Raw genomic sequence first — 11440 nt, 5'->3', positions numbered from 1 at the left:
CGGAAGAGCATAGAGCTCTCCAGGACTCATATGGGGAGAGGCAGTCCCACAGGTATGATGGTCCCAGGCTTTAAAGGTAATGCCATTTCAGACAGGAGACAGCCACACATTTCCTGAGCTTGCGTAACCCGTTAAAGCTATTGATTTCTTTGGGGGGGGTTGGGGGTTGACAGAGTACTTGCATACTCAGAGCAACCCTGTGACATGCAGACTCTTGCACTTTGGGACTGAGGCGTATCTGAGACCGTTTATCCCCTGCTGCCTTAATCTCCAGAGCAGGAGACTCTGCACCTGTGCAAGTCGGCTGCCTTCACTGCTCCACTGTTCTTACACTTGTGAACATGTAGAACAAAGTTAAGAGTCCAGGGGCACCTTTAAAACCAACAAAGTTTTATTCAAGGCATGAGCTTTCGTGTGCACGCACACTTCGTCACACAATGAAACAGAGTTACATATCAGAGTTGTATATATAGCGGTGGCTTGTTAAAACAGCATGCAAAATAGTGAAGATTGTTTTTAACAGATCAAAAGAATGACAAGCTCGGTTTCTGGTTATCATCTGTTTGGGTTCAGTTGGGGGGAAAACAACATAAATGTGTCAGAACTGGAAACAGATGTGTCCTAATTTGTGAGAATCCCGGCCTTAGACCCCCATCCATCTCCTTTCCAGCATGGAGGCAAACTTAACAGCATCTTGGCTGTGTAGAGTATTTTCCTTGTCCCCAAAACAGAGAACTACATTTAAATCTACCATTCCAAATTGCATTCCAAATTCAATTATATTCTTAATTTTTAAGAGTAGTAATAACATTTTGCTTCACTAAAACATGGAGTTAACTGACAGAATCCTTTTCCTGGGGTACAGTGTTGTATCAGAGATCAACAAGATATTGCATTGCAATCACTATTATAATATACTATTCTTTTAAAAAAAGAAAAAACGTCAAAATATAGGGGATGTATAGCCCTTCTTGGTGAGAATACATATGTGAGGACTGAATGAGTTAGCATATGTAATGGGATAAGAAACCAATATCCCTGTTAAGTTCTGGCGGGGTGCTTGTTCCGTGTGTTGTAATAACTTGTAATTCAGCTATTTCCCTTTCCCTTCTGTTCCTAAAGTTCCTTTGCAATAAAACAGTTTACTTTGAGGTCACAATTTCAATGCTGGAAGAAAACTATTTCTTTTAAGAGTTTTCAGCTTCCTACTCTCAACCCAAAACACTGAGGTCATTCAAGAACTGATGTTTAATTTCATGATGGTAGCTGTTGGTCTGCTGTTGCAAAGTGAAATGGAAATCAAGTGACACCTTTAAGGATAACCAAATTTATTCCAGCATAGACTTTTGCAAGTCAGTCCTCGCTTCCTCAGACAAGTACAAAACAAAAATGTGCATTATACTTTAAACCCTTGAGCATCTTTCTCGCTGTCTTTACCAATTTGTCTATGTTCTTCACAATATGACAACTGGAATGGAACCCAGTACTCTGGGTGAGACCTAACCAGTGTCAAATATAGGTGTACTATTGCTTTCCCTGTATTAGACGCTACGCTTCTACAACTAATCCATCTCAGAATTGTATCTGCAGTCCAGAAAGCTATCAGTACTGCAAATTCAATCTAAGTCAGTGCAAGATAACAGAGAGAAATTACCAGAGAGAAAAAACAGGATAGATCAAACATTTCTATTTTTATCCTTCCCTCCAATGAGGCAGCAGAACAATGCTGTTCAGGGAAGGCTGCTCGCCCACACCACTGCTCTGTGCTGAAAAACCAGTTTTATATAATGATTTTATGCTACAAAAGCCAATCTGAAAAAGTGTTTGATCTCAGAGCGCTCAGGCATTACTGGACTGATGCTCGCGCAAGACATTTGTTCGGCAATATACCACAAAAGGAATATACCTTGGAAGTCTGGAACAGATGCAGGAGGAAAGTTTCGTATAGAAATAGTTACACAGGATCATCAGTCTCACAGATGACTCATCAGATGGATAACCAAGTGTTGCTGTATTCACTGCCGACCAAGAAAGAGCTACTGAAGAGAGCCCTAATGCAATTACACTCTAATGCTGCTTCTAGCAAAGTTGGCCCATCTTACTTAGGGCCAAGACTTACCACTCCAATGCCTTCAAAAGCAAAGACCGCAGTGCCAAAAAACAGAGGGTATGTCTTCCACTGAGCCACAAGAGTCAGGGAGCTAGGGTCTGGAATGCCCTGACAATGGAGAAAGAAACAAAAGAAACTTAGATGTGACAGCAAAGGAAACAAAGTATCAAGATACTTGGAACTGGAAGCTACTCATATTGAATATGAACACTGGTGAACTACTGTAAGCAGAAGCCAATCAGCACCACAGTAGCTGCTTATGCGGCATCTCATATGTTTTCCCTTTGTGCTCAATACCATACTCACAGTAGTCTTGTGATACTGTCAATGGCCAATATTTTGGCCAAGCATACCATAAAACAAGTCTGAAATATTGTATTCTTCCCTGCTACCCATATTCACTCTATTGCCGAATGATGCCGTTTCTCCCTGCATAACACTGTGAACACGTGGTTCTTATGAACTAAAATACAGATCCCCTGGCTGACCCCTCCTCAGCCACTGCAACCTTTTTCTCACTGTCTTTTCTTTGTCATATTTCAGTCTTCTATTGAGAACAACTCACTTCTGTCCCTGTCCAGCCTATGCAGTGTGCTTCTGAAATCCCTTCACTGGGCTCCTCTCCCTTCCACAGCCAGCAGAAACCCTTTACCCTTGTCTTGAAATGTAATCTTTGTTCCTTCAATTTCGCCACACCCAAAGTCCCCCAAGTGTTCTCTTAACTACTATGTCTATTCTTTCTTGCTGCACACTGTGCCAAGAACTCCACCATCTTATCCTTCAAGTTCCTTTTCAAAACCTACCTGTTCTGAGAAAGTCTTGCCTTAACACCTCTGCCACTTGTAGAACTGGTGTTACGGGTTCACCATCCCTGTGCTGCATTAATACACGACCCTTTCATGGCCTAAAGCAGTGGTGGCGAACCTATGGCAAACCCTTTCATGGCCTAAAGATCTATACGGCTCCTGACCCTTAAGTTTCAGGATTCTTGCGTGGAAGCCCCTTGCTCCAGATTGGGACCTTTAAAATAAGAATCTAACATTTAAAGCTACCCACTGATGGACCATATTTGTTTCTGTCATTTTTAACCTGCCTTATTCCCAACAGGACTCGAAAAGGGGTACAATATTAAAAGCCTAAATTTTTAAAAACCCACAGCAATAACTGTAGAACATCTGAACACAGAGAATCCTAATATAAACCAAAGACACCCACAAGAACAGCTTTTCATATGACTGTCTGCCTAAATAACGCTGCCTTTACATAGCCTTCTAAAAAGCAGCAACAAGGGGACATTTCTGAAGCTATTTTGGAGGCCATCACTAAAATTGTTCTAGAGCAGACAGTGACCAATCTGACTTGCCCGTAAGAAGGAACATTAAGCAAGCCCTTTTCAGCTGAGTGAAGGTGCAACAGGGAGACAAACCAAGAGGGCAGACAGCCACCTGCAATGGCACCACAGGAAAATTCTGAAAGAAGTCCATCTAATGTGTTACCATTGCTATCATGAATGTTGTACGTACCCTGACAATATACTGGTATATCATTAGCAGACTGCAGATCATGGCAAGATTGGCCAGCATAGAGAAAATGGAAAGGAACTTGAGGTTCTGGATGAAGACTAACAGTACCACAAATGGCAACAAGGACAAGATGTATAACCGGGAGTCCATGGTGGGAGCCAACACCATGGTTTCGTTGCCATCGCAGGAGCTGGTTGTAGCATTGGCAGCAGATACCACCTAAGAGGAAGTCAAGAAAAAAAAAACCCTTCTGAATACGGCTAGTTCTTTGTTTGATTGCCATGCCTACTATAAGCCAGAATTTGACCACAGATTATTCTAGGACTACAAATACTTGTAATACAGATTCTATTCACTGCATCAAGATCCCTATTAGATGCACAGTAACACTGGAAATCCTGTTGAAGAGGATCCAAGTTTGTTTAAGCAAGTAAGCAGTTATTAGTTTACAACACCACAAAGAGCAGTTTGTCTGCCTCTTTTGTTACAAAACTACCTCTGCTGTTTCTTGTCCAGGAGAGTGACAAGCACATTTGCAGACACACCTAGCATGCAAACTGAATAGGGTGCCCAGCAATGCTCCCTCTAAGCTGTGGGGTCTTGTGAGCAAAAGTTCTACTTTGTGAGCTACTGACATTAAAGTTGTGAGCAAGTGACTTGGCTGCTGCATAAATCAGTTTGCTCTGGAGCCCTCCTTCCTGAGCTAAGGCAAAAATCTGTGAGCTAGAGGCTAAAAAACTGTGAGCTAGCTCACACTAACTCAGCTTAGAGGGAACACTGGTGCCCAGCTATACTAGTTTCTGGACAAGGCTTTTTACTAGAGAGCTGCACTCACTGCTGCATTATGATTCTGAAGTGGAATTCAAAGTCCTGATCAATGAAAAGGAAGGCATGCACTTTAGTGAGTTTCAAAAAGTCAAGCTAAAGCCATTGGGTGAGATGAAAAGAGTCTGTGTCCTGAAGTTCAAAAGGAAGCAATATTGACAGATAGCACAGCTACCTTTTGATTCTTTAGAGCTGTAGGAAACCATTTACAGCTAAGTGGGCTGGAGAGTAGCATGAGGAGACAAAGTCACTCAGCTGTTATACCTAGGTTCTCTCTAAGTGCAATCAAGAGTTTGCAGGTTAACTCCAGCTGTGTCTCCATAGTATAAGAAGATTTGGGGTTTGCTATGCCTGTATCATAGTAAAAGAGGGTTTGGGGTCTGTGTGAAATACACAGTAGGAGTCTTACATCCAGTGGGTGTTGCATTAAACTGAATTTTTAAAAATGTTAAAACCCATTAAATAATTTTTCAAGCAAGCTGAAAGATGAGAAGCCAAAAAGCACAATCACTCAATTTTCACATTGACTGGATCATACATACCCCCAGGTCACTGTGATTAAAACAGTACTATGCTGTTCAATAAAACATGTCCTGAAATAGAGATCTGCTTTGCTTCACGGACCTAGTATTCTCAAAGAGTGCTTACAGGGCAGTCCTGTGCTGAGTTACTACAGTCTAAACTTGTTGAAATCAATGGAGTAACTCTGGATCACACTGTAAATTACATACTTTTTACATTTTTAATCATAAATTGTGAGAAACTTTGCAAGTAGCAGAAATGCATGTGGGCACAACCTCAGCACAAAGTAATCACAATGACATGAAGGCTAGCTTCTATCCCGTACAAAAAGCAAATGACCAAGAGCAATATTGCCATTTCTCCCCCATCTCTGGATCCTTTGGATTTTACTAAAATATAGGAGGTTTCTGAACAATCTGGGATTACCTCTGGACATGTAACAGATAACTATTATTTACAGATCAGCCCCCAAGTCATCCATCCTAAGCATGCAGCTCCCGAAAACTGCATGCTAACATCAGATCATAGATCATACACATTACTTTTCCCATATTCATACATTCTGTATACAGTGGTAATTTGTTTTTAAGGGATTACCTTTCCAGCACTTTATTTACATCCTCTGTAAGGCACTGTACATCAGAAGAAGGCCCTCATCTTAATCTAGGCTAAAACATATACAAACACAACCCAGATACAACAGGGTATCAAACCTAATCCACTGAAGTGTCCCAAGAAAAATAATAACAGAGTTTTGTGCTAGCAAGGACAACTCTAGATATACAAATAAGACTTTCTCTATCCATTTTAAGATTTTTCTGTTGGTTACATCAGTTATGGGGATGCTGAAACTGTGAGAATTCTTACATTCTTGAAGCATCACCTAATGCTACCCTTAAAATAACATCGTATTAAATCTTACCTGTTTCAGATTGTCAGCTAGAAATACAAAATACACACAGCAGAACCCCAGCTGAGTGAGAATCAAGAAAAACCCCACTATATGCCTGAAAAGAATAAAAGATATGCCATTTATAGACTGAAGTCATCATAACAATTCAGCATGTCTGAAACACTCCAGCTTAAATTTCAGTAGTGTTGCCTCTAAGCAGTACAACTTCACTTAATACTTCTAGTCCTTGTGGTTCCCAAAATTTGAAGCCATGCTGGCAAACACCGCTAAAAGGTTAGGAACAAGAGGGCAATTCAAAAAGCTTACAAATACTGCTCTTCGACACTACATTTATCAAGTTGGCATATCAATGCCTTAAGGACCTAGTCAAGTTCTTTGCACAGCAAGAACCTGCAACAAGCACGGTATATCTTATCAACCATAGTTAGTTGTCTGTCCAATTCACAGAAGTGATATGCTGGTTCCATGTATGCTGACCCCATGCTAAACATACCAGTTGGGAGTGGGCGCTCCCCATCCCCGAAATCAGACAGAGTCTTGTGATTATCTAAAGATCTTTATCTTTGCCGTCAAACTTGACAAGAAGGTGGAGACACGTGACCTGGTTCTAATTTTTTCTTTCTTTTAGTTTAAGGCAACCACTAGGAATTTTGAATCATGTCGGGGAAAAGGCTAGAGAGAGAGAGAAGATTTAACCCTTTTCTGATTTAAATGCCTTCCTCCCTTGAAAAAAAATCCTGCTGTCTGCCCTACAAGGAACAGCACACGCACCTTGCACTGCGTTGAATTTTTATAAAAAGATCTCCTGCCAGCTTGACTAGGGTGGCCCTTCAACTGAAACTCATTTGCTCCACTGCTATCTGTAACAATCCAAATCAGCTCTTATTTTATAAAATCTACATCCCACTTTTCCATTTAAAACTCTCTTTACTTACACAGCCTACTTACACCACTCAACCAGACCATAGTTCCCCAAATGTAAAAAGACATGTACCTTCCCCAGATGGAGTGATTCCTGAGCCAGGCACTGGGGCTGGCTTCCAGACCATGCATCACAGCATCCCCATAATCCACAAAGGGTTTTTGGTGTCTGGAGAGAGGGGCGGAAAAAAGCACATCTGAATTTTTCGATCTGCTTGCTGCAAAATCATTCGTTGGGAGAGAAAGCACATTGTGTTGCAACAAAGGCACCATTACATAGATACATTTCTGTTATTTTTCTGCACCATGTTAAATCGCCACTATTTCTCCTGCTTAACCTAGGCAAGATATTCAAGAGCTCCGAGGCTCTACAAATACTCCCCAGTCATTTCACATGCACTCAAGGTGGAGATGGTAGTTTGAATCTGATGTCTGAATCTGAGCTAGACAAACTTGCAACACCATCGTGTGCCTACAGCTACTGGGACAGCATTACGGTTCGGGGTGGGGGAGTATCTTTAAAATTGTGGCCAAGGTCCAGAAGGCTGCCTGCTGCTGTACAAGGCATTCAGTTGTCTTTAACAAGGGAACAAGGTGCCATCGGCACTGCATTGCCTTTTTCCTTTGCATGCAATGAAGTCTTCCCCTCTCACTCAGGAAAGTGGATAAAATGAGGGGGGGGGGTTAAGCTCACATGCATGTAGATCAGACAGTACAAGTGACCAATGTTCCCTCTAAGCTGTGGAGTCTTGTGAGCAAAAAATCTACTTTGTGAGCTACTGGCATTAAAGCTGTGAGCAAGTGATTTGGCTACTGCATAAATTAGTTTGTTTGGAGCCATCCCTCCTGAGCTGAGACAAAAATCTGTGAGTCAGAGGCTAAAAAACTGTGAGCTAGCTCACACTAACTCAGCTTAGAGGGGACACTGCAAGTGACCATTCTGGTAGGTGTTGCACGTAAACACATCATAGTCCAATGTACAGCGCATTAGAAATGCTTGGCTTAAAGACCAGCTGTGGATGTCCTTGGGCAAGCTGCCATCTCTCAACCGCAATTTCCCTAATAAATAAGTCATTTCTCATCCCTATCTCACCGGTTTGGTGCAAGCTGCCACCTGTCCACCTCAATTCCCCCAATAAACAGGTCATTTTCCATCCCTATCCCACAGGTTTGGTGCAAGAGAAAATGAAAGCATGGTGCTCTAGAAGGATAAGACTAACTATTGAGTTTGACATCTGCTCAAAGACTGGAGGTGCGGAAGACAGAAAGGAGAGGGATGCTGCCAAGGAAACTAGGGCCACTTCCTTTGCAGAACAGCAAGAGTTAGGTATTTTTGTCTTACTTGTTGCAGAAATGATGGGCACACTTCACCAGGATATGCATACAGTGCACAGCGATTATTCCAATCACAAACAAACTGATAGGGCCCATCTAAATAACGTGAAAAGGGGAAGAGGATTAAGAGCACACTCTTATGGCCAAAATAAGAAATGCAATATTTGTTTTGGTAAAACCAAACATTTTATCAAAGGTCTAGAAACAGACACCCTGCAAAAAACCAAAGATCCTTGTTTTCATCTCTGTGTCCTCTATAATCTCATCTCGTTGCCATTTTGGCATCTTGATGTTGCTTTGCATTTAGTTTGCATAAAACCCACTCAGTTCACCCCCTTGTTCTCAAAGTCCAGAACCTTGAGTCTTCTGACACACCTTTTTCCACCTTCATGAATCTGTCATCCCAACTTTAGCACATGCTTAGCTCTCAATATCAATCAAATGTCAAAAAGCTTAAGTTTGGCTAGATGATGCCCATACCTTTTCTTGTAACCCTCTAAAGCTGCCTCTTTTTATTCTATTCCATTTCCAAATCACCTTGTTTGCCAGCTTGGAAGCCTGTGGTCAGGGATTATTTACTATAACTCTATTTACAGCACCTAGTATTGAAAGGCCCCGTCTTGGTGGTCCGGGCTAGCCCAATCTCATCAGATCTCAGAAGCTAAGCAGGGTTGGCCCTGGTCAGTATTTGGATGGGAGACCTCCAAGGAATGCCAGGGTTGCTACACAGAAGAAGACAATGGCAAACCAACTCTGTTGGTCTCTTGCCTTGAAAACCCAATGGCTGTGACTCGATGGCAGCTTTACACACCCAAAGTACTGAAAGGTAATTATTATTATTTAAAATAGGCTACCAGTTTGTAGCTAAATGCTTTTGTTTTGATCTAACATTGCCTAATTGTAGCTTATGTGATCTTGAGTACATGTCCCCAGAGAACCCGGTACAGTATAACATCCGTGCTAGAAAGTGAAGACACTGTGTGCCGCTAGCTTCAGGAAGTGCCCTGAAGTTATGACCTACATACCTCTGTCCTATGAAATAATTACATGGATGACAGATACATTGTTTAATAAGCTGAGCTGGACTGATGTTGTGTAAAGGACAAAACATGAACTTCCTTGTAGTTAGTTACTGGGTTTGGTTAGAACTTACTATAAGCAAAGAAAGGAGAGGACACTGAAGCTATCTTTAGCTTATGTGTTATTAACGTAGTGCTGGGAAATGTAAAGTAGCTCTGCAACTGCTGCCTTCTTTTTGCTTAGACAGCACTTAGCACATGCTTTGGGGTCAGGAAGCAATTTTTTCTCCAGGCCAGTTTGGTTGGAGATCCTGCAGGGTTGGGTTTTTTGTCATCTTCTGGGTGTGGAACTGCGGTCACGGGGGGGGGGGGTGTAGGGCGAGATATTTGTGAATTTCCTGCATTGTGCAGAGGGTTGGACTAGATGACCCCGGAGGTACCTTCTAAATCTATGATTCTATGTTTTCTAACAGTTTGCTCCCGTGTTGCTTGCATCCTAGACTGAAGTAGGTCACTGGAGCAGCTTTCAAAGCAAGCCAAGTCAACTCCCATAAATGGGGATTCCTTCTCCCCATACTTGCATGTATGGACACATACTCCAGATCTCTGCCTGCCTGATGAGCAGAAACAGACCCCATGGAGGGACACAGTGATGGGGAGAAATGGCCCATGCCTTAACTTAGGCCTCCTTGTCACTCCCTTATGGTTTCAGGCTGACCAAGAGTTCAAAGAGTAGCCTATTGGATGCCAATCATTAGATGGTCACATTTTACAATTACTCGGGCAGCTAGGGGTGGGAAACTCATTTTCCTTCTAACAGCTTCCCTGAACCATCAGCACAAGCTGTCATTCCTTAGCATAGAGGAATACACAGGGTTGATGAAACCAGCTAACAAGATCAGTTTCTATAAGAAGCAACCAAGAATGACTGCCTTACACCAACATTTGTAATATATTAAATTCAGCAGCAGACAACTTACCACAATACCAGCATTTTTCACAGCTAACGGGAGCCCCAGCAAGCCTGTGCCGATGTTCCCTTTCAAGAGGTGTATTAAGGTTTGAAACCATCTGGGGGGGGGGGGGAGTCAACAAAAAAAATCATCAAGCAAAGGACTTCTCAAACAGATGTCCAATATAATAAGAACGTACTATGAGAACATACTAATCTACAGCAGACGTTCGCTGTTTTTTTAAAGGGAGAAAAAAATATTTGATTTAAAGGAAGGATTAAGAAACAACACATTTTAAGATCTGGAAACATCATTTTTCCTAGAAGCAAACCATGAATTCATCATATCTTTTTTTGCTTCAGCAAAACCTAAATGTCTCCTAAACATAACCGCTACAGGTCAGGAACAGGGGGCTTCAAGCAATCCAAGATATAAACTGAGAGCATGCAAACCATGGTTATTTTGGTCTGTCTCAGTACACCAAGTGTGGGCAAGGAACAAGTTATCCATGTTCAGAACAGCCTGGGGGAAATAATGTGAAGGGATAACAGAAAAAATGCATGACTGCATCCATGGGAATAAGGAACCAGACAAAGTTCCAGTTACAGACCTAGATTATCTGAAACTTGCCACTATAAAGGATATGGGGGCATGGTTATGCTTACCCCCAACTGAAATCAGCTAAGTTCAATCATACACGAATGGTCATTAGCTCTTTTATAATTATATCCTGAAATGCACTTACATGATGCAGGCAGCCTGCCTATCCCCCCCCCACACACACACACACACCCCAGCTAGGAGGAGACAGTTCATGTGCTAGGATACATGAATGCTGAACAAAAATGCTTACGTCGTCCCATCTGCTTCTCCAAACCGCTGGTAGGACGATGGGGAGGAAAAGCCACTTAAGCCCTCTGGGGGGCCGCTATCAGGAGAAGCTTCCGTCGAACTGTAGTCGTTGTAGTCTTCACTGCGTAGCCTCCTGGCAGACATCGTGCCTGCAGGGGAAGCAACAGTAGAAACCATAGCCCCCGTTAACTCAATGTTCCCTCTCTGGGCTGCTGCTGTGTCCATGGCCTGAGGTCTTTCTGGATGTGACACTGCTGCTGTAGGACTGCTCTCCTTCTATTACTTGAGCTGGTTCTGCAGGGAAGCATTATATAGTGACACGCCCCCCCCCGCCCCCCGCATTGCGAGTTGCATCAGTGGCACACTCGGAGGAAAACTCCAGATCAATGAAGGGCACTTAACTATAATTACAGTGAGTGACAAAGTCCAACACCCACTCTTGCCCCATTCCCAAAGGAGAAAAAAAT

At 42.4% G+C, this 11440-nt stretch overlaps 1 protein-coding gene across 1 annotated transcript in view; it reads right to left on the bottom strand.

Annotated features, from left to right (window-relative positions):
* The window catches only part of LOC107118572 (proton-coupled amino acid transporter 1-like), a 34662-nt gene extending 23450 nt beyond the window's left edge, over positions 1-11212 (bottom strand). Inside the window, exons 1-7 of the mRNA XM_015420935.1 lie at positions 10975-11212; positions 10149-10239; positions 8157-8245; positions 6888-6983; positions 5903-5987; positions 3634-3852; positions 2120-2218 (exon numbers count right to left, since the gene is read on the bottom strand). Of these exons, the coding sequence (XP_015276421.1) occupies positions 2120-2218; positions 3634-3852; positions 5903-5987; positions 6888-6983; positions 8157-8245; positions 10149-10239; positions 10975-11198 (903 nt within the window). The 5' untranslated portion in view covers positions 11199-11212. The remainder of the gene's footprint in view (positions 1-2119; positions 2219-3633; positions 3853-5902; positions 5988-6887; positions 6984-8156; positions 8246-10148; positions 10240-10974) is intronic.
* Positions 11213-11440: the final 228 nt, after the last annotated feature.

Source organism: Gekko japonicus, unplaced genomic scaffold, assembly GCF_001447785.1.
Source record: "Gekko japonicus isolate JY-2015 unplaced genomic scaffold, Gekko_japonicus_V1.1 scaffold2826, whole genome shotgun sequence".
Lineage (NCBI taxonomy): Eukaryota > Metazoa > Chordata > Lepidosauria > Squamata > Gekkonidae > Gekko > Gekko japonicus.
The sequence above is the reverse complement of the archived record's forward strand: the minus strand, read 5'-3'. Positions and strand labels throughout refer to the sequence as shown.